General features: G+C 43.2%; 2 protein-coding genes across 16 annotated transcripts in view; one reads left to right on the top strand and one right to left on the bottom strand.

Moving 5' to 3' along the window:
- The window catches only part of BPTF (bromodomain PHD finger transcription factor), a 159568-nt gene extending 153160 nt beyond the window's left edge, over positions 1-6408 (top strand). For 8 of the 12 annotated variants that reach the window (XM_045984113.1, XM_045984110.1, XM_045984108.1 and 5 more), the window contains one exon: positions 3299-6406. In XM_045984113.1, coding sequence (XP_045840069.1) covers positions 3299-3335 — 37 coding nt within the window. In that variant the 3' untranslated portion in view covers positions 3336-6406. Of the gene's footprint in view, positions 1-2475 lie in introns of all 12 variants that reach the window. The other 4 variants (XM_045984109.1, XM_045984107.1, XM_045984103.1 and 1 more) reach the window with 2 other exon arrangements.
- A 105-nt stretch (positions 6409-6513) lies between these two features.
- On the bottom strand, positions 6514-13531 carry C18H17orf58 (chromosome 18 C17orf58 homolog). 4 transcript variants are annotated; one of them, XR_006815813.1, is made up of 6 exons: positions 13397-13531; positions 13186-13285; positions 10377-10925; positions 9946-10137; positions 9425-9489; positions 9190-9317 (listed from the first exon to the last, which is right to left on the bottom strand). XR_006815813.1 is itself a non-coding variant. In XM_045983804.1 (5 exons), exons 1-5 carry the CDS (start codon positions 13406-13408, stop codon positions 9127-9129), a joined length of 1044 nt encoding a protein of 347 aa, XP_045839760.1. In that variant the 5' UTR covers positions 13409-13521; the 3' UTR covers positions 6514-9126. The 4 variants fall into 4 exon arrangements, 3 of the variants coding, with proteins under 3 accessions (XP_045839760.1, XP_045839761.1, XP_045839762.1); XM_045983804.1 differs by lacking the exon at positions 9425-9489 and having other exon boundaries at positions 6514-9317; positions 13397-13521; XM_045983806.1 differs by lacking the exon at positions 9425-9489 and having other exon boundaries at positions 9148-9317; positions 9885-10137.
- Between the last annotated feature and the right edge of the window lie 9582 nt (positions 13532-23113).

The following is a 23113-nucleotide window of genomic DNA, read 5'->3' as shown; positions in this document are numbered from 1 at the left end:
ACAAAATGACTAACAGGATATTAGAAATAAAGAAAAATCAGAAAGAGGGGCTAGGAAAAACAAATCTAAAAAATCTAAACTATAAGCAGTGAAAGTTAAAATCAAAGACTTTCTCAATGTAAAGAACAAAAAGACAAGTAGATGAAAAATATGAAAGGAAAAAATATACTGTAGCATATCCAGTATTCACTTAGTGGAAATTCCAAAAAGAAAGAATAAAGAGGACTGAGGAGAAGAAACCATCAAAACACTAATAGAGAGGGGTGCCTGGGTGGCTCAGTGGGTTAAAGCCTCTGCCTTCAGCTCAGGTCATGGTCTCAGGGTCCTGGGATCGAGCCCGCATCGGGCTCTCTGCTCAGCGGGGAGCCTGCTTCCTCCTCTCTCTCCGCCTGCCTCTCTGCTTACTTGTGATCTCTCTCTGTCAAATAAATAAATTTTTTTTTTTTAAAGATTTTATTTATTTATTTGACAGCGAGAGATCACAAGTAGGCAGAGAGGCAGGCAGAGAGAGTGAGAGGGAAGCAGGCTCCCTGCCGAGCAGAGAGCCCGATGTGGGACTCGATCCCAGGACCCTGAGATCATGACCTGAGCCGAAGGCAGCGGCCTAAACCACTGAGCCACCCAGGCGCAAATAAATTTAAAAAAAAAAAAAAAAAAAAAAAAAAACACTAATAGGGAAAAAAACTCCCTGAGCTGATGAGAGGCACAAGACTTCAAACCGAAGGGAAACATATTCATTCATTCAGCAAATGGTTGTTGAGACCCTGCTGTGTGTGCGATACTGAATCCCTCTGGAGCTTACATTCTTGTGGAGTAAGGAGATGGAGTGGGGAATGGAATGATGAGGACAGTTGATAAACATAATAAGCCAGCTGGACAAAGGGAGAAAGTCCATCCCACATATAATCACTTAAAATTCCTAGATGCCGAGGTTGAAAGAAGCCCCTCTCAGAGTTTCTAAATAAGGTGGAAGAACTTAAAAAGTAACAAGAACTAGACTGGTGTCACCCTTTTCTCTAACAACATGGAATGCTAGAGGACTTGGGCGGAATAAGTCTAAAAGTCTGAAGAAACACGATTTTCAGCCTAGAATTCTGTGTCCAGCCAAACAGTCCAGTGCAGAGACAGAAAAAGCACATCTTCAGTCGTGGGCTCAGAAAGGCACTCCTTCCGGTGTGTCCTTCCTTAGCAAGTTATTTTAAGATGTGCACTAGCAAAATAAAGAAGCAAATCAAGAAAACAAAAAGTCTTGGATCCAAGAAACAAGAGGTTCAAGAAAACAATGTGAGTTCTTCTGACCCAGGATGTCGTGTGTGCAGTAGGCCAATGCCGCAAGCCATCCAGACCAGAGCAGGAGAGTGGAACTCTCCCAAGAGGAAGGTGTCTGGGAGGAGAAGTGATTCGTACATTAGATAATTAGCTTAAGAATGTAAGAGGAAAAATGAAAGGCAGTTCAAGATTCCATGAAAAACTAGAGTTGAATAGGAATGCTAAGAATGCCTTCTTAGCAACCGAGTAGGTGCCAGAAGGGAAAAATATTTACACAGTCCTCATAGTGTAAACAGTACATTGATTTTCAGCTTTTAGAAACAACCTGTAGACAAAGCACAGAAAGATGTAATTTAAAATTAGAAGTGAGACTTGAATTAAAGAAAGGAGGTGAGAAAATGAGTATGTGAGCTTAGTTCTCATTTGCCACAGCAGGACTGAAGTGATGCAAAGTTGATTAAAAAAGAAATAGCAGTGTAAGAAATCTCCCTACCCAAGAAGTTCAAAGTAATTGGTCCTAGGGAGCCTGGACTTCAGGTGAGGTCAAGGTTAGCGTAGAGGACCACAACTCATTTTAAGTCTCCCCTGCTTTTTTATTTGTACCTCATGCGTTTCTTCCTCCAATTAAATTTCTAAAACCGCTTTTTTTTTTTTTTTTTTTAATTGGAAAAGTTTTAGCCCTTGGTGACTGTGAGGTGGAAGCTGGGGAATTTGAATCCCATCCCGCTGCCAGGCTTGCAGGCAGAACTCAGAGTGGGGTTGGCAGCAGCTGCCGACGGAGAGGAGAGCGTCTGTGGGCCTGTGACAGAACGAGGGAATTGGGGAAAGGAGAGAAGGCCCAGGGGCTGAGTCTCTGCACAGTAGAGGGGCCACTTAGGAGAGCCTGCCATCTGGTTATTTCTTATAGATTTTTATTTTATTTGAGTTTACATCATTTTCATTGAGAAATATTGGAACAAATTGAGAAGTTTGCCCAATTCTATGAAATGTGAAATTTTAGGGAATTTTTGTTGATTTCCAGGGTTAAGGCAGAATGAGACACATATGTAGCCATTCATTGAAATTTAATTGATTTATCGGGTTTTTTTCTTTGCCATATTTTTCCCATTTTTAATTTATGATCTCCAGCATTGTTTGCACATTATTTTCATTACTGTACTTTGTTATAATTCATTTATACCATCCATGTTCTTTCTTTTCTTACAGATTCTGATATCTTTAGTCTGAATTTTTAACTGGAATCAGAACTGGATGTTGGGGTCACTCTATCTTTTATTGTACCACGTGATTACCTAATTCAAAATTGCCCCCTATAAGTTCATATTAGTTAATATAATTTTTTAATGTTAAAAATATATGTATAGTAGTGAACACTTTATTCTAGCAGCCATGTTGAACAATGTATTTAAGAATTGTAAACTCCCGGAATACTGTATTTATATACACTATTGCAATAGACCATACTTTGACTTAGTCCTGGTAACTGTACAGTAATTTGGTTTTACTAACGAAAGTTGTGAATAAAACTGTGAAACTAGAAAGGAGACTTTCTGGGCTTTAATAGGCAAATGTGATTTTTAATACTGCTATTTCTCTTTTTTTAATATAATTTTTTCTTTATATTCCCCCAAGTCAGTGTAAATAAGCGTGCCACACACACACACACACACACATACACACACGTCTTTACCACAATGGTAATGCTTCTGTACGTGTTTCTATCTGTCCCTCTGGCTAAAAATGTGTAATCTTATTAGATGAATATATATATATATATATATACATACACACATATATATATATTTTAATAATGGCCTTTCCCAGTGAACTATCATGTTTCTTTGTACAGTGAAAATTTCTATTTTAGGTTTAAAAATTTCTTACTCCTTCACATATATTTGCTTGCCAAGGGTGAATGAAAGAACATGGCTGCTTCCCCCAGACAAACCAACCTTGGCATCCACATAAAGCATCATTGTTTTAAAAAATGAAGGGTGCTTAATTGTTCCCTTTTTTCTGTATTCTGTAGGTCTCATAACAACAAACTGCAGTCTACAGCTTCTTAAAGTTCAGCGTGTTAACCTAACATAAAACACAGCAAGAATCTGGTTGTCTGAACTATTTTAAAGTAAGGAGCCAGATGTTTTTAGTCAGGTTATCCTGACAAGACTTGACCTAAACTTCGTTTTTATTGGTCATAACAGTCCAATTATACTCTTGGCCAATTTTGTCCAACGGACAAGGGAAAAGCAAAGTCAACGACACCATTATCTTGTCAAGATCAAATGGTTTTACTATTGTGGCAGAAGCGGGAAAACTTTGTTTATTGAAAAAAAAAAAGAAAAAAGAAAGCAAGAAAAAAAGATAATATGGGGTCAAGTGTAACTCCATGGAAATGCCACGTCTGCTCTTCAGTGAAGAAGCTGGTTTAGAGTCTCACAGAAAACTTTTGACTGTATTTATTTATTGTTGCAAAAAAGACGCTTTTTTATTGCTGCCCTCATTTGTCAGCTAATTATTTTTTCTTATAAAATCCAGCCCCGGTTACATGTAATCCATTCTGTATCTTATCATGATTCCTGTAGGTAAAAGTACAAGACGACCTCTAGATGTCTTTTCTTTCTATGAAAGGAGCTGCTATGTACACATGTGCGCACACACACACACACACACACACACAACTGGGAATCAACAATGAGTTTATTGTTCATGGTAGATAAAAATTAAGCTTGCATAAAGGTTGGGCTAAGTGGTCCTGGACTACAGACTCTGTTGCCTTGAATATAACAGTACAATTTGTCATTTACTCTGCACCAGGCTAAACTGAGTAAAATCTATTTGAAGGTATCTTGTTTGTAAACATTTGTCAGATTCTAATTTTTTTCTTTTTGTATTAAAATTCAACTATGGATGTATATGAAACAAAATAAATGGAGATCATTTTTCTCCCACAGATGGTGTCTTTGAATGTGCGCTCATGATTATCAGTAAGTCTTTGAGGGGAAAGGGAGGGCTGCCAGGTACATAACAGGCTGGAGAATCTAATGGCACCTGGGTTTCCCCAGGGCAGTCGTGGCCCTTCATTTCCTAGTTCCCAGCCCACTGTCATCACATCAGAGAAGAATCTTCAGGGGTGCTAATCCTGTTGCATCAGTTAATCGTACTGAAAGGTAATGTGGCAAAATACACATTGCCTTCATCTGTGCATTACATAATACCAGGCCAATTATCAGTTACAGACAGCTACTTACACTTTATATGGGGCATTTTTTAAATGACTTCATCCATTTTGTATTTTTTTGTTAGTTGGTTGGGTTGTTCGTGGGTTTTTTTCCCACATAAGAAAAAGTAGTGTAAGCAGTAGGGGGGAAATGGAGAAACAGCAGAGGATGGTGTATTTTGCATGTCTTTCAGTGTTCTAACCTTACGCATCGTGTTACCTGCCGCATTGTAGTCATAGCTTCTGCAAGATCTGCATACTTGGTTGATGCAGCTTTGCAAAAATTTTACTAGATTTTGCACTAATTCATGTCAGCTTTGTCCTGCCAGTTTCTGGAATTTGTCAAATCATGTTTTTAAAAAGTTTCCTTCTGTTTAATACCACCCTGCTATGCAAAACCTTTCCCGGACCTTAGTTTCTTAAAAGAACGAACAATGTTGCTCCAGTTCCCGGTTCTTCCTTATCACAGACTCAGGTGTGCAGGTTATTCTGGGTTAATTTTATCTCATGAAGCCCATCCTTTTTGTACATACAAATGTCACTTACAAACCTATGCTTACAGACTTAAAGAGACTAACTGCTCAATATGAAAACATGGAAACAAAGTTTTGCTGAAAATAACTAACATGGAAGTAGTCAAATACAGGTTATTTTGTCCTTTTACTTTAAAAAAAAATGTTACCTATTGTATGCACTGTGCTGATGCAAGTATCCTACATTTTAATGAATTACAAAATCACTCTGCATCTCGTCACGTCACAGTATTTCTGTACTATTTATTCATAATAGAGATAGAGATATATATGGGCTTAATCATTTAAAACTTGTTGCGGCAAGAACTTTCCTACCTGTAGGCAATAGATTGCTGTGTTTTTAACAGATTGTAGCAAATTCTAAACAGCAATTCCTTTTGTACGTAATAGGACATTTCATCCTAGAAAAATAAAGTAATGTTTTTGACATTGGATTTGGTGCAGTTTCTAATGAAATAGTGGTTTGGTTGGTTGATATATTTTCTGTAGCCGTTGGCATTGCCAAATTGTACCAAAAAAGATAAATTTTATGGGAATCCTCAGACCAGGAAGATACTAATTTCATATGTGTATTTAATAGTATAAAGTATTTTGCAATTTCGATCACTGTATAGACATTTTATAGTTTTATCAACTACAGAGCTTTAGTCTTGTTTCAGAAGTAATTTTTGAAAAACATTCTTATAGCACCTGAGTTTCAAAAGCTGCTTTTCAAGGAGTATTCTTTGACAAGCTCCTGCTATCCAATAAGATAAACATATCACAGCTCTTTTACTTTGAATAATCCAAGTAATAGACTGTATATTTGTGATACGTGCTTAGGATTTTCTACCCAGTCTTTAAGCTTGTAAATACATGTAATTTGCATTAGTAGATTTCCTTGGCTAAAAGTTTTATCGGTGCTTGTTATGTTTCATCTGCCAAGTTCACAATCCTTGAAAACCTTTCCTAATAAGTATTTTCATAATATTGGTAAAGCTTTTTTCTCCCATCCAGAGTCTGCAGGATTTGTATGTTAGTTAATGTCCTGCAATAGGTTAAAAAAAAAAAAAAATTTTGTGAACTTCCAGAGATCTTTTCCAAAGTAAAACAATTCTTTTTATATTTCAAATGGTCTGGAGTGTTATTTAGAGACCCTGAGATTTGCTGTTGTTCATAATCTACTTTCCCAGAATCTGTAAATTGAGGTTCTTTCCTTATTTGTATTCATCTGTGTGTGTTTCTGATATTAGAGAGCCAGCCTGGTGGTGACCTTTTAAACGTGCACATACGGACAGGCTGAGCTAGACAGGGCTAGCTGCACAGTTACTGTAGCTCCCACTCTCCGTGACTGAGGCCACTCTTGGAAGCCTCCAATGTCTCGTCCTGAAAGTGAGAATGGTGCGATCTCATGGACAGAGCAGTGTCTTGTGAATGCTTGGGCAGGGGAGGAGGGGGGGTGGCAGGGGGGTTGGAGAGAGCCAGCTGAGTATTTTTAATAATATGAAATATTCTGAGATACTTTGGGATACTTTGAGTAAGCTACTGGAAAAGATGTTTCTTATATGATCACACCCCCATGTGATCCAGTTTGGACCAAATTCAAATTTAAAGTAAAGCTTTAAATGATAAAGTTCTGGACCCGAAATTGGGTGGCATTTGCTGGGTCAATTTTTAGATGTTTGTGTATACGTGTGTTTGATCAACCTTAAAATTGATAGAAGGGAAATATAAACAGTGCCAGTTGGTATCTTTAAAAACTTAAATGTTTGTACCAAATAAGAGTATATGTTTTTATAAGCCTAAAATTAAAACAAGTACTTTTTTTTCTTGAGTTCTAAGAGCTTAATTCAAAGGAGGGATGCTGCAGGGTTCCTCTGGAAGGCAGTGGAGTATTTTACTGATGAGGGACTTACACGTGCACACAGCCTTTTATGGTCTTTGGAGCACAAATCCATGTGCTAAGAAAAATCTTCCAGTAGGACAAAAGGATTAGGAACTACAATGAACTTGCTACTTACAGTTTTGCATAAAGTTAAGACTGTATCCCAGCTACTGATTGAATATTGAAAATGTGAATCTTTGTAACCTTTTTCGCAGGATGATCCGTTTGGTCGCTCACTCCAGTGCACAGACCCCCTTGCCCAGCACTGTTCTACCTTGTTTGAGCCTCACCTGTCTCTCATCGAGACCTGATTTTGAATGACGGCCATAATTCTGGGCAGTTTCTGTAAAGCTGGCCTGCTTGTTTGCCCTCCCCATGTGTACACACTAACCGTATGACCTCTATCTATCATACAGATTACACGATTCTGACATCGGGTGTGCTCCCAAAACTCTTCAGAAACTTAGTATCATCAAAGTGCTCTAATCAAACCCTAACCCTCAGGCTTATGTAAAAGTGATTTAACTTTTCACATTCTAACTCAGGACCCATCCAACCAGTAATTTATCTATTTGGCCATTTTGCAGTTTTTATCACTGTGTTATTCAAGATCGCCACTTAGCCTTTTCACATTTAAAAATTCATCTTTGGTTTTTGTGACTGGTGTTATTTATGTCTCATAAATTAATTTTTATCCTAAACACACACACACACACACGCAAGCCAGAAGCTCTTCAGTCTCGGTTTACTCTATTGCCAATAATTAATGCAGTTGATTGATTCCCAAGAAGCAATCCTAGAATGATTTTTAGTAAGTTTGGGCAAAACTCATTTTTGGAAAATTCTCCAAAACTCCCTCAGTGATGCCTTACCACAGAAGAGTCAGGAGCTCTCACGTGTTATTTTATCTCTTTGCCCTCTGTTTGGAGCAAATAAGGTAAGAGTATCTCCCATCACAGGCAGATGTCATGTCTTACACTCTTGCTTCCTTGTGGATGCTCTTCTGTCCTAAACATCTTTTAGGACGTATTGTGCTTCTGTTCTATGTGGCCATTAAAGACTGTCTAAAGACACATCATGAGCTCCCTGAGCACCTCTCCTCTGAGACCAGGATAGGCTGGGTTGGTTTTTTTCTCTTTGGTGCAGTTCCTGTTTGTCTTTCCTTAGGCTATTATCTTCAGCTGTGGATTATCCATGTCTCTATTCACGTGTTTCAAATTAACTGATGTACAGCTTGGTCTTCTGGGAAAAAAAAACTGTTAAACTGTCTTGTGGACTCAAGTATAAAATGAATCTTAAATTCAGCTAGTGATTAAACCTTCTCCAAACCAACTGGAAAAATGTTTAAAATTCACATACTTGCAAGCTGTCATTGAATATCCATTCCAGGGTTTTTGGAGTAAGTTTGAGAAAGGCTTTTTCCTAAACCTTTAGAGCTCCATGAGGCTAAAAAAACCAGGTGCATCCAAGATCTGATTTCAAGGCAAGATTTACTACTTTACAAACACAAACACGATACTCAGTCTTAATAGAAAAATGACATCAGATACACCCAGAATGTGTTTAGCATTGGGACAGTAGCCAGTTTGGCACATTGTTTTTAGGAGCAGGGAGGGAAGAGAATAAACTATTTCTTACATTTTGGTACATCAGGAACACTTGTTTGAATAATATTTTGCTTGAATTAAGCCCGTTAGTACTCTAAGTGTAAAACTTGAATACTTGTCTTCTGACCCTAGTGTTTTGATCAAATGACATTTCATACATGTCTTTTGACTAGTGTGCTGTTATGTACAGAATTTTAAATGTGATGGTTTTAGGATGAAACTTGGTTTGATAATGTGATATAACCTATTCAAAGTTGTATATTTAAAATCAAGGAAATGCTTTTTTGTGAACTATTTCTACTGAAGAATGTATTTAAATTAAAATAATTAAAAATAAACCACATGAAGCAGTGATCTGCTAACTGGACAGGTCAGTTATCTGAGCTGTGTGAATAAATGCCACTAGACTCCAGTAACTTTGCCAGGGACCTCAGAAGCATACCACTGAAGAGGCATTTTGCAAATAAGAAAGTGGCGACTTCGAGATTAGAGTTGGAACTACACAATCTGTTCCAGAAGGAGCTGTGTGCCCTCCTCCACAGGAAGACCCCATTCTGTGAAGACAGACCTCTCCTGTCTTGTTGCTGAATGCGACACGTCCCTTAAAATCCAGCAGCGCAAGGGTAGTCCATTTCAAACGCACTGGGTGTGAACGGCACTTTGAACTTGCCCGTTCCTTTTACGGTTAAATCTCTTCACGTAGCTGCTGCCGCTCCTGAGCAATCCATCTCCTGGTCGGAGCCGTCCTCTCAGGACCTGGAGCAGAGCTGTAGGAAGCTGGCGTCTCTTATGGTAGATGTGGCCCATCACAATATACCTGCTTCCTGAAAAAAAAAGTAACCAAAATGTAAATTCGTAGTGTCTTTTAAATGCCAAGAAACAGTAAGCGCATGCAAGGCTGTCAAGGAATGCCTAAGCTTCAATCTGTTACCTTGCTGCGCCTGTTAAATCTCAGACGTTTCACCCTCAAACAACAGGTGGAAACAGTCTAGGGACCTTTAGAAGATAATCAGTTTATCAGCCTATTATTACCAGCCAATGCCCCAGTACGAAGGTCCTAAACTAACCACAATGTAATCAGGAGGATTTTCCAGAGCACACCTCTAGAAAGAGGTGGGAGTGGGTATTCCGCCCCCCCGCCCCAAAAGACATTCTAAACTTTTTCTAAAAGCCTCTTCGGTGCCCCTCTAGCAACGTTGTTTCGTCACTCCATGTATCAACAAATATCTGAGTGCCCGCTTGTGTCAATCCATGCGTTCCCACCTTAAACCAGAGGCACGGGGAGACTGACGGAGTGGAAATTGGAGTGGCAGAAATACCTGTCGTCTAAATTCTATTCATTTGAGAATACTACTCCCCCGCCCAAAACGGTATTGGGATAATGAACAGACCAGGCTGTGGCATCCAAGTTAGAAGTGGTGGCACAAAATCCGTATATAAAGTGTTCAATACCAGGTTTAAACTCTGGGCATGGCTTATTGCAGCTGGAGGAGTCTAGGACTAGTATGTGGATTCGGAAGAAAAACCCGTCCGGAGTGATGTACAGGCGATTCATCTTGTACAGCCCATCCCGGTCCACCAGCAGAGTCACCAGCCGGATCCCTGTGCCGAGCACGTCCACGTCATGCACGATTCCGTTCACTGCTGCTTTCAAAAAACAAAGAGTTTGGAGAAATGCAGAACGCTCATTTCCTCTCTTTCCCCAGTGAGTTTTGCACACATCACGAAATAGTCCACATGGGTCTGGGGACCGCAGAATTGACTGACTGGGTTTCTCTAGGGTCTCCCCTAAGGCAGTCTGCGAGCACAGCCCGCTCCTGGGCTCGGAAAGGCTCGCTCGCGGCAGAGCCCGGGCCCGGGAGGTGCTGCGGGGCGAGGCTCACCGAATTCGCTAGCGCAGTAGGACTCGCGCTCGTCCAGGTCCACCCTGCAGGGGCGCGCGCAGGCCTCGGCGCCGGGATCCGCGTCCCTCCGCGGCGAGCTGAGGCGCGGGGGCGGTACGGGCGCGGGCTCGGGCTCGGGCCCCGGGGGCGGCGCGGCGGCGCGCGGCCGGTTTGGGTGGGCGGGGCCGGCCGGAGCCTCGGCGGCGCGCGCGAGCGACCGCGCGGCGGGGAAGCGCAGGGCCCGGGCGCGTGAGCGCCGCGGGGAGTCCTCTGGCGCGGGCACGCGGCGCGGCGAAGCGCGGTTCTCTGCCTGCCCGAGGCGGGGGCTCGGCGGGCCGGCGGGCGCGCGCGCAGCCTCCCGGAAGCCGGCCCGGTTCTCGGCGGGCGGCGGGGGCTTCCGGCGTCGCGGGTCGGACCAAGCGCGGGGAGCGGCCTCGGCCGCGCGCGGCCGCCGCGGCCCCTCAGGGACCGGCTGCGCCCGGGGTCCCGGCGTCTCCTCCGCACTCGGGCCGTCGCCGGGGTCGGGCTTCCTGTTGTGGGGCGGTGACGCTGTAGGGAAAAAAGAGAGGCCGGGGTGGCCGTCAGGGAAGGAGAGGCGGGGAGGGGAGAAGCCGAGTGGGAGGGCAGAGGCGCGGGGGAGGGGACGCTTGAGGAGGGGAGGGGAGACCCTGTGGAGAGGGCAGGGGAGGCGGAATGGGGAGGAGAGGAGAAGCGGGAGAGGTTGAGAGGGGTGGGAAGGCGGGCGGGGGGAGGCGTGAGGGGCGGGAGAAGAAAAGGCCCTGGGAGGGGAGAGGGGATGGGGACAATGTAAACTTAGCAAGCACCTGCGAGAGGAGCGATGGCGGGGGGGGGGGGGGGGGGCGGGCCGGGAGACGTGGAAGTGAAGGCCAGGGAACGGGAGGGGGGAGAGGAAGGCGCCCCTGTGGTAAGGGGAGGGAAGCCTCAGCTTCAGGTCCGAGTAGAGCACAGGTTTCCTAGGCCCCGGGGGAAGACTGAGATGAGGGTCTTGCCCTCTAAAAATGAGGCCAACTAAGAAAAAATGTTCTCACCATATGGGAACATCTCATTAAGGAAGCTTTTAAAATCGCAACAACCTGTTTGCTCTAGGACTAAACACAACGGTCAACTGTGGTTAAATAACAAACTCTTTTTTGCCGTTTCTTTAATATATATATAAACATCCGCCTTTTTGCTATGTACAGTTTGTTGAGAAAGTACCAAGAGCAAACCCCAGGGGGAAAGGTCTCATATTACAGGTTCTCCTAATTGTTTAAGCGCCCCTGACAACAGAACTATTTGGTTTTCCCATCCGTGTTTACACTGTCATCTTGGTCTCTGTGAGTGGATTTTTATCTGGCTTCTTGGACACCGCTTACTAGTAAACTACAGCTAAGAAAGATTTTTAAAGCATGGCTGGGAGGCCGAGGTCCCTGGTTGAGTATAAAAGTACACGCACACCACTTAGAGTTCCCCTTCCCTTGTGGCGAAAAATCTCTTAAATGATATGACATGAAAACAATTTTTTTTTAATTATTAATGATTTTCCCCAGCTCTGCAGACAGGTTGGTGAGCAAACTTCAGCCAGCTTGGAAGCTGGGCAACTTTCCATGCCCCGTTACACAATATCACCTCCCCGTTTGCCTGGGTCCCAGTGCCCTCCAAAGAGGCACAAGAACCTGTCTTTCTTTTTCTTTTTCTGTGGTCTCAACGACTGGTTTTCCTCATTTCTCTCTTGCATGGAAGAGCGGGGTCTGCCCACGTGCAGCTCCTGCAACACTTCATTTAAAGGGATTTATCTTGCCCAATTGACAATCTCCTTTAAAATCAGCTTTCCCCCAGCAGTAATAGCTGGTTCTAGTTCGTGTTTTTGCAGAGAGGTTGATTCTGACTCATTATGTCCAACGTTGTCCCATTCACAGCTGAATAAAGTTCTGGTAGATATCCAATTCCTGACAACTGTTGACCTCACAACTGCTTCCCCATTGATATCACCATCTGTTGTCATGGGAAAGATTGTCTCATATTTGGGTTAAATGCCACTGAAGTCATTCAATTTCCATGTGGAAAAATAACCCAAAGTAAATTGCCCTGTGAGGTGCGGAAGCTGTTTTTCCCAGAGATAGGGAATCAGAAAGAACATCCAAAGAAAAGCAAAACAAAAACCTCTCCCCGCAGAGAATCCCTGATTTCATTATTTCATTCCCTCAGTAACTTATTTTCATCTCATGCATGAAACTCTGCGTGTGCGTGTTTTAAAGACTCAGGTACGTCACACCCCACCCCACCCCCAGCCCCCACGGGCCATTCGCTGGAGCTTGCAGCGAGAGGGGAGAGATGTCCGATTTGGGCTCCCTTTTCGCCCTCAGCCGCGGCGGGCGCACCCAGCGCTTCGGATCGCCCGCGGGACCCGGGCCCCGGCGCAGGGCGGACCCCGCGCTTCTCCCGGCGCCCGCCGCGTCCTGCGAGCCCGGCCCGCACGGCGCCCGAAAGGCATGCCGCGACCCCTTTTGACACTTTCCCTCCTCTGTGATGGAGCAACTACTTAACATGCAAAGTTTTCCCCAGCCTGCCCGGCTCGCTCGAGATCATTTCAGTAGCTGAACTGGCTTCTTTCCGAAAAGGCTGCCAGGACACACAAAATCTTGGGGACACAGTTTGCTCCTTTCGAACACGAACACGGACCCGGAGTCCCCTCTCCTGCACACTCTGACCCCTTTCTCGTCCCGCCCTTCAGCGCGCCTTCTCCCCCGTCCCCCACCCCACCCCACCCCTGCTCCTCTCCCAGGACTCAGCATTTCCCCGATCTTACCTTTTCTCTCCGCCACTGGGGCTTCGGGAGATGATCCAACGATCAAACAGAGGAGCCAGAAAGCTCTAGCTGTCATTTTCGTAGACACGGTTCCCAGGCTCTAAAACGGAGCCTGGGCTTTTGCTCTTTCTCTCCCCCCACCCCTTCTCCACACCCCCACCCCCGTTCATGCTAATGAGGGGCAGCCTTTGGGGAAACGGGAATCACTCACTGAACAGACCATTGGAACAAAACCGAGCTGCAGGGATTTCTCCCACTTCCTAAGGGGGACAAGCACATGGCCTCTTGAAGTTGTCCCAGCGAACGTCTGTGGGCAGTGACAACATCAAATCCTAAACTTGAAACCCGTGTGGGTTTGCGGACTGGAGTGGGGCGGGGGGGAGGGGAGGGTGGGGCAAGTGGAGAGAATAAGGGTGTTGAGGGGCTGAGGGACAGGGTGGGGGAGAAGGAGTGATAGGAAGTTTTTTCCAGATTAAGTCAACAACAAATAGGCGGATTAGTGCTGAAGACAACTTGGGCTTGTGGAAGGGATTCAAGATGACAGGAAAATTCATCCCGGAATGTGTCAGGGGTTCTGAGAGAAACCAAGCCTAGGTCTGGCTAAGCTATTTTACTATATATGCCAATTTATATTCTAGAACCAGAAGGAAAAACAGCCTTGAGCAAAGTAGTCTCTCTTCTCCTTCCCATTTTTTCTTTCTGCGTTGGTGGTATAGTGGTGAGCATAGCTGCCTTCCATTTTTTCTTTCTTCTTTCTTTCTCCTTCCTTCCCTTCTTTCTTTCCTTCTTCTTTTTTCTTTCCTCTCTCAGTTGAAATTAGTATCTCGTTAGCTAGATTCATCAAGCCCATGCTGAGTGCCTTCTACCCAACCAGGTGCTAGAAGATAAAAATGAGAAAAACACCTCCCCAGCTCTCTCGTGATGGCTCCTCTCCTAGAGAAAGGTAGGTCTTTTGTTTTTCTCTCTCTCTTTCTTTCTAAGAAAAATAAACTCATTCACTGCTTAGGTGTGAATTCTTGAAATGATTCTGTATATGAGTCCTGAGCGAAGGACCCTTTTCCTGAGGTTGAACAGAAATAGCATTCACCCAGGGGGGGAAATAAGCTCACCACAGCCTTACCAACGTGTATCTCATTTCAGCAGCCTCAAACCCAAAAGGAAGGGGAAATGCACTGAGGTGAAGGCATTTTATCTGAAATATATGAGCCCAGAGTGAGATGCAGCTGCTAAAAGAAATAACAAACTTCTGCTGCAGCAATATCTTATGTCTCAAAAATAATAATGCTAGTGGACTGACCAGATTCAGGGGGGATCATGTTTTCAAGAAAGACACTGGAAAGCTTGGAGAACAATAGGGGAGTGAGAAGGCTTGGCTCCATCACCAAGTTCCTTCACAGGAACTGAGGCTAAGCAGATATTTTGTGAAAGAACCAGTCATAAGTTATAAGGTGACATGTTTAATTCCAATTTAAGAAAAGATATTCTAACAGCCGAGATCTCCAAGGAAGCAGGCTGCTTTGAAGGAAAGTATCCTTCCTTGGGAAAACAGGAGCCAGAGTGGGGCTCCAAAGAGAATGTCTGTCATTCACCCTAGGGCAGCCGTGCCTGGCTGGCTCAGTTGGAAGCTCAAGCAACTCTTGATCTCTGGGTGTTAGTTTGAGCCCCATATGGGGTGTAGAGATGACTAGAAATAAAAAACTTTTAATTAAAAGTACTGAAGAAGAGTTTCCTGAATTAGGTGTGCTGTGGTTTGAGAGATACAGTGAAGCAAATATATTCATCCAGAGAGGAGCTGGCTGACTAGTCACAGGCTGATTTTATGTTGGGGGGAGTCACTATCCTCTGTAGTCTGATCCTCAGCTTTCTTGCGCTTGAAACTCACTTATGTCAATGCATCAGATTTGTGGGACTGACTCATATTAAACAAACTCATAAGAAGAAGATGTATAAACCAGACCATTACTTATTAATTTGCAATGGAGAGGCTATAGCAAAGATGATTCATCAATCTGATTATTAACCAGAAGTTTGCTTGTTGAGCACTAAATTGCATTGCAGCTCATGGTGGGCTAATCTTCCTCATTCGGGTTTTAGAGGAGTGAGTTCTCTATTTCCTTCCAAAGAGTAAAACTCTCCAGTCACTGCAAAGCGTGTGTATGCCAGAGTCAGTGCCTCCAGCCTCTGGAGGCTTGTGTTCTCGAGGCCCAGTTTACAGATGTCCTCAGATCCCCTTCTTTCACATGCTCTTTCTTTAAGTCAAGTGGAATAAAATTAATTAGGCTTAAGCTGTCTCATTTACAGCCACATCTCAGACATACCTGCTTGCTTGAGATTATATTCAAGTCACTCAGATCCAATGTGGGGTGTTCCCGAAACTCTTCTGTTGCAGGAATGTTGTGAATGCCCCGAAGCCCACACCCTGAAATGTAGAGGCAGAGAGCCGGCTGGATGGCTCCCACGGGCTCTTAGGCATTTCCCGGGTGGCACCAGCCTGGACGAACTTGCCAGAGTCCGGGGTTGAGTCTTGGGCAGCATCTGGCTCAGCAACCACACTAGAGGTGGAAGGCACAAAGAGACAGATCCACGTAAGCCAGAATGCCGCTTTATTAATTTGCAACAAGAAACTGACTCAGGCAGACGGGCATGCTCATGTCTGCCCGTCTAGCCTTGTCTTCCTATACACAAGTCACATGGGAAGTCAAATGATCATCAGGGTGCTTGGTAATGTAAACCAGAGCAGAAGGAGTTTGTCATAGGATTGGAATGTTCGACGGTATTGGTTTTTTGTAACCTAATGTGTCTGTCTTCATAATAGGCATATACACTTGTCACGTGGAAGAAGCTAAGAGCCTAACTGCCTTCCTCTCCCCTGCCAATTTCTGGCATTTTTAGTGTCTCTTTCCACTTAGCAAATATTTATTGAGTGTCTACTATGTGTTGTAGAATAAAGAATTTGTGCCAGGTTCCTGGCATGGAGCTTCTAAAAGCCTTGAAATTTCCCAGGGGATAGAAGTGTCGTAGTTACTCATGAGCTTTCCGGATGACACCTGAGTTTTGCTAGCGAGGTGACTCTTGGAGGGCTCCTGGGTAGCTTCAGGAAGGGAGCTGGTCACAAAAAGGACCAACCATGCAATTAGAGAGGCAGAACTTCAAGCCCACCTGACCTCCAAGGAGAGGAAAGAGGCTGTAGATTAGGTTCAATTGGATGGCCAATGATTTAATCCATCTGGCCTACGTAAGGAAATCCCAATGAAAACTCAGTGAGCTTCCTGGTTGGTGACGTGCTAGGGGAGTGATGTTGCCTAATCCGTGGAAAGAGCACACAGAAGCTATGCATTTGGAACCTTTCCCAAATCTCATCCTATAAGTCTCTTCGTGTAGCTGGTCCTGATTTGTCTCCTGTATCATAACATTGTGATCATTAAGTGTAACGCTTTCCTGAGTTCTGTGCTTGGTTACAGAAAATTAGCACACCTGAGGGAATCAAGAGAACCCCCGGGGTCTGCAGCCAGGCAGTAGGAAATAGGAGTGGTATTGCTGTGGGGCGCCCCCTTTAAACAGTAGGGTCTGCGCCAACTCTGGGTGGTTACGGCCAGAACTGAACTCTAGTCCACCAGCTGGCATCAAAATACTATATTCTGGACACTGTTTTAGGAGCCAGAAATCTCGGTCACACTCATCCTTTGACAAGAGTACAATATTTGCTTTGTTTCCCATGCAGTAGATCGGGGTCACGATTTCAGGACCATCTTGATGGCGAGCAGGGTCTTCCCAGATTCTTCAGACTTTCAAAGACAACCCTGAGGTTTACTCCCATAGGGACCGGACTCCATCCTGGGATGTTAGGACATCGATCTTCCCCTCACGTGGCTCACAGGCTACTGTGGAAAATAACATTCAATTACAGCGTTGAGCTCAATTATTAAGAAGCTGTACCTGTTAGAGAGAAAGGGGAGGCCACGTAAACTCTGGTTTGAAAAAATACCATGGTTCAGTCTCAGCCAAGGAGGACGGGCGCTGCAGGCCGACAGCAGCACCCACGGCTGGGGAGGTGTGAGCGATCCTGAGTCCACCCAGGCCCCAGAAGCATGATGGCACCCAAGGGAAGCCCCCCCCATGGGAGAAAGTGCTGGAAAGCCTCAGTGCCCTATGAGCAAACTCTCCCACAGACAATGCTGAGTCCAGGAGAAGTGAGTAGCTGGGTTTTTGTGTTGTTGTTGTTTTAACTCTTTGCTATGTTTTCCTATCACTCTACATTATTGTAACGGAACATTTGGAAAATAAAAGGGTAGACACAAGAACTGTAGAATATAGGCCTCGCTTCACTACCACTACGCCTCGCCATCCTTACAACATCTCCATATATTTCTTTCCCAGCTCCTTCTTGGCTATCATTGCTACACGGGGGTGGTCAGTGTCTACACTGCTTTAGATCCTGTGTTGTTTGCATGACACCATGTCAAAAAGGCTGCCCCATTTATGTTTTGTGCGTACAGTTTTTGGATCCAGCTCTTATTCAATTAAAACTGTTCAAAATACTATTAAAAACTCTTTGCGGGGCACCTGGGTGACTCAGTTGGTTAAGCCTCTGCCTTCAGCTCAGGTCATGATCCCAGGTCCTAGGATCGAGCCCCATGCTGGGCTCTTTGCTCAGCGGGGAACCTGCTTCCCCCTCACTCTCTGTGCCTGCCTCTCTGCCTGCTTGTGAACTCTTTCTGTCAAATAAATAAATAATAAAATCTTAAAAAAAACACTCTTTGTAAATGTGAAATCTCCTAACTGCATAATACGTTGTCATTTGGACAAACCCTAAGTTGTGAACATTTCAGGCTGTTCACAATCTGAACTATTGTAAACCTTTCTGTGTCCCCATCATTTGAGGAATGGATATATTGTGACATACTGGAATACAACAGAGCAGGGTTTTGGTTTGTTTTTGTTTTTGTTTTTTTTTAAAGATTTTATTTATTTATTTGACAGAGATCACAAGTAGGCAGAGAGAGAGAGAGGGAAGCAGGCTTGCTGCTGAGCAGAGCGCCTGATGTGGGACTCGATCCCAGGACCCTGAGATCATGACCTGAGCCGAAGGCAGTGGCCTAACCCACTGAGCCACCCAGGCGCCCTTGTTTTTGTTTTTTTAAAGATTTTATTTTAGTTTATTTTAAAAGATTTTATTTATTTATTTGACAGAGATCACAAGTAGGCAGAGAGGCAGGCAGAGAGAGAGAGGAGGAAGCAGGCTCCCCGCCAAGCAGAGTCGGACTCGGGACTCGATCCCAGGACCCCGAGATCACAACCTGAGCTGAAGGCAGATTTTAATTTTATGTGATCTCTACACCCACAATGGGGCTTGAACTTACAACCTGGAGATCAGGAGTTGCATGCTTTCTCAACTGAGCCAGCCAGATGCCCCCAGAGCAGGGTTTCTTGGCCTCAGCACTACTAACATTGAGGCTGAGAAGATTCTTTGCTGTGCACTGCAGGATTGTGACCAGTTTCCCCCACCTTACCCACTGGGTACTAGTAGTGCCCTCTGCCTGCGGTTTTGACAATCCACTGTCTTCCAGCAATGCGAGATGTGTCCTGGGGACAAAATTGTGAACCACATTTCTTGCCATAAACCAAGGAAGATAAATGAGTTACAATTACAAAAGCAAAATATAGATCAGTCTCATAAAAATGATCTCAAGTAAAAAAAAAAGTCCGACACAAAACACCTTATACTCTGTAATTTCATTTCTGTAGGTTCATAAATAGACAAAACTAATTCAGGGTGCAAAAAGTCAGGGGTGCCTGGGTGGCTCAGTGGTTTAAGCCGCTGCCTTCGGCTCAGGTCATGATCTCAGGGTCCTGGGATCGAGTCCCGCATCGGGCTCTCTGCTCGGCAGGGAGCCTGCTTCCCTCTCACTCTCTCTGCCTGCCTCTCTGCCTACTTGTGATCTCTCTCTGTCATAAATAAAAAAAAAATAAAATCTTTAAAAAAAAAAAAGTCAGGATATTCTTGGGAGTTGGTACTGGAAAGCGTGTGGCAGGGGCTGGGTGGTGGTTTCTGATGTGTTGGAGTGTTCTATTGATTGACCTAATAATTTTTGATATTTTGCATAAGAAATGTTACTAGTTTATATTATTAGTCAAATCTGTTGGCTGCTTTTTTGTGATATTTTCCATCCCTTTATAAAATCCTTTAAAATGTGTGTAAATAATACATATTCTTTGCAGAATAGATAATACAAAAGAAAAAAGAAAAATCAACAACAATCTTATTATCTAGAAATAACTACTATGGATATTTTGGTGTATCAGTTTCCTGACTTTTTTCTACACATATATGTGCGTGTAAATATGTTACATAGTTTCCTTTTTTTTAAAGATTTTTTATTTATTCATTTGACAGAGAGAGAGAGGGAGATCACAAGCAGGCAGAGAGGCAGGCAGAGAGAGAGGGAGGAAACAGGATCCCCCGCCAAGCAGAGAGCCCGATGCGGGGCTCGATCCCAAGACCCTGGGGTCTTGACCAGAGCAGAAGGCAAAGGCTTACCCCACAGAGCCATCAAGGTGCCCCACATAGTTTCTTTATATAAAAGTGGGAGCATGGTATATAGATACTTTTAAGATGATTTTTAAAATGCTAATGGGGTACCTGGATGATTCAGTGAAGCCAGCTCAGGTCATGATTCCAGGGTTCTGCGGCCAGCTCTGTTCTCTGTGGGGAGCCTACTTCTCCCTTTTCCTCTTCCCCTTCCCCCTGCCTGTGAGCTGTGGCTCTCTCTCTCTCAAATAAATAAATAAAATCTTTTTTAAAAAAATGTTAATGATAGGGGTGGCTGGGTGGCTCAGTGGATTGAGCCTCTGCCTTTGGCTGGGGTCATGATCCCGGAGTCCTGGAATCGAGCCCCACATCGGGCTCTCTGCTTGGCAGGGAGCTTGCTTCCTCCCCTCTCTCTGCCTGCCTCTCTACATGCTTGTGATTTCTGTCTGTCAAATAAGTAAATAAAATCTAAAAAAAAAATGTTAATAATAGGGCGCCTGTGTGGCTCAGTGGGTTAAGCCTCTGCCTTCCGCTGGGGTCATGATCCCAGGGTCCTGGGATCAACCTCACATAGGGCTCTCTCCTCAGCAGGGAGCCTGCTTCCCCCTCTCTCTCTGCCTGCCTCTCTGTCTACTTGTGATCTCTGTCTGTCAAACAAATAAACAAAATCTTTAAAAAAATATTAATGATATGTTAACATTTTTCTGTTTCATTCAGTACATGATTCCATCATATGTATGTATGTACATTTGTATTTAGAATATTTTTGTAAGATTTTTTATTTTTACGTAATCTCTATACCCAATGTGGAGTTCGAACTCATGATCCCAAGATCAAGAATCCCATGCTCTTCTGACTGAGCCAGCCAGGTCATTTTTAATGACTGAAAATGACTCCCATGGTCGTTCTTAATGACTGAATTCCTAGACATTGTATTGCTGGGCCAAATATATGATAATTTCAATGTTTTTGCTACATATTGCTGATTTGTCCCCCAAATACGTTGTACCAGTTCACACTGACCAGCAGTCAATGTAGGTATGTAATAATGCCTATTTCTCCACATTGTGGTATCAAATTATCATTATTTGATATCCTTGCTGTTCCAAAAAGTTTTATTTCTTTTTGAAAGGGTTTCTGGAATGCCTGGCTGTCTCAGTCAGAAGAGCCTTCAACTCTTGATCTTCAGAGTTGTGACTTTGAGCCCCACACTGGGCAGAGAGTACTTAAAAATAAAAACCTTTTAAAAAATAAAGAAAGAAATGTTTTAATTTGCATTTCTTTAATTGCTGGTGACATTGTAAATTTTCTCATGGATTTATTGGCCATTTGGATTTCTTTTTTGAGTAAGTGCCTGTTCTTAGTTTTTGTCTTAGTCTTTGTCTTAGAATTTTAACTCTCTGTCCATTATATATATTGCAGATATTTCCTCACAAAATTTTGTTGATTTTTAACGTGTTAGTGATTTATTGGCTATCAAATTTTTAAATTTTGTACAGTAAAATCCATCAATCTTTTGTTTAATAACGTCCCCAGTGTCTTTGTATCATGCTTAGATGTTCTCCAACTCAAAATTGTGTATATAATTTTGAATATATATCAGCCTCTATTTTTCTAGTGCTTGTAGTTAAAACTTGATTCCATCTGGAATTTATTTGGATACGTAGTATGAGGTAAGAATCTAATTTATTTTTTTCTAAAATAGCTAGAAAGTTGTCTAACCCATTTGCCAAATAAATCCATCCTTTCCTAAATTTGAGATGTTACCTTTGACATAAACAGTATTAACTTCTAAAAAATTTAGGTCTATTTCTAGATTTTCTCTTACTCCCTCTGTCTACTCCATGTTTATATTCAGACATTGTTATAATTAGAGTAATTATAACACACCTTTCTTTTTAAAAATTGCCTATTGCAGTGTTTTGTTTTCCCTAGCGTACTCTGCTAAATTTAAAAAATTCTGTTGGATGTTTTGAATTTAGGTTAAATGGATAGGTTTATTTGTAAAGGAATTGACAGTTGTCCCATATTTTCTTTCTGTCCATGAAAATGGCGTATCTCTATATTTCTTTGAGTCTTCTTTCCCCCCATAAGGATATTATCATTTTCTTGATCTAAGCTCTAAACACATCTTTATGTTAAATTTATTTCCTGGGTATTTTTTTTTTATTTTTTAAGATTATTTATTTATTTATTTGACAGACAGAGATCACAAGTAGGCAGAGAGGCAGAGAGAAAGGAGGAAGCAGGCTCCCTGCTGAGCAGAGAGCCTGATGCAGGGCTCGATTCCAGGACCCTGGGATCATGACCTGAGCCGAAGGCAGGGACTTAATCCACTGAGTCACCCAGGCGCCCCGGGTATTTTGTACTTTTGATGTAACGTAGAAAAGATCTTTTTGTCTTTTATATTTTCTAACTGCTTTGGTAGATGTATAGAAAAGTTACTAATTTGTATATCCATACATTTTGTATATCCCAGTTTGTGTATTTCTCAAAATATTCCAAACTATCTTTTTTTTTAAGTTTTTATTTATTCATTTATTTTAAGTTATCTCTACACCCCACATGGGGCTTGAACTCATGACCCTGAGAACAAGAGCCACATGCTCTTCCCTGAGCCAGCCAGGCACACCCCAAACTATTTTCAATGGAGTTTTCCCAAAGGAAACTGTGTAATCTAAAAAATATTTTGCCTCCTCTTCCCAAACCTTTAACTTTTTTATTGCATTGACGAGAACTTTCCAAACCTTGTTGAATAATATCAATCAATCATCACCTTTGTTTTACTAATATTTCCTCATGTATAGAGAAGACCTCAAATGTTTCATTAAAAAAAGATTTTATTTGAGAGAAAGAGAACATGCACAAAATAGCAGGGGGAGGGAGAAGCAGACTCCCTATTGAGCAGGGAGCCCTACAAGGGTCTCGACCCCGAGACCCTGGGATCATGACCTGAGCTGAAGGCAGAGGTTTAGCAAACTGAGCCAGCCACCCAGGCACCCCACAATTTACTTACTTATTTATTTATTTTAAAAAGATTTTATTTATTTGATAGAAAGAAAGGAAGCAAGTGAGCACAAGCAGAGGGCACGGCAGACGAATCGGAGAAGCAGCCTTCGGATGAGCAGGGAGCCCAACGTGGGGCTTGACCCCAGGAGCCTGGCATCATGACTTGAACTGAAGGCAGACGCTTAACCAACTGAGCCACCCAGGTGCTCCACACAATTTTTTTTAAAAGATTTTATTTATTTATTTGACAGAGAGAGAGAGATCACAAGTAGGCAGAGAGGCAGGCAGAGAGAGGTGGGGGTCGGGGAAGCAGGCTCCCTGATGAGCCTGATGTGGGGCTCGATCCCAGGACTCTGAGATCATGACCTGAGCCAAAGGCAGAGGCTTAAC

Source organism: Meles meles, chromosome 18, assembly GCF_922984935.1.
Source record: "Meles meles chromosome 18, mMelMel3.1 paternal haplotype, whole genome shotgun sequence".
Classification (NCBI taxonomy): domain Eukaryota; kingdom Metazoa; phylum Chordata; class Mammalia; order Carnivora; family Mustelidae; genus Meles; species Meles meles.
The sequence above is the reverse complement of the archived record's forward strand: the minus strand, read 5'-3'. Positions and strand labels throughout refer to the sequence as shown.

Coding starts and splice junctions, on each gene's coding strand:
- C18H17orf58 (XM_045983804.1), bottom strand. Junction 10,926..13,185: donor CCCAGTGGCGGAGAGAAAAG/GTAAGATCGGGG, acceptor TTTTCCCTACAG/CGTCACCGCCCCACAACAGG. Junction 10,138..10,376: donor CTACTGCGCTAGCGAATTCG/GTGAGCCTCGCC, acceptor TTTTGAAAGCAG/CAGTGAACGGAATCGTGCAT.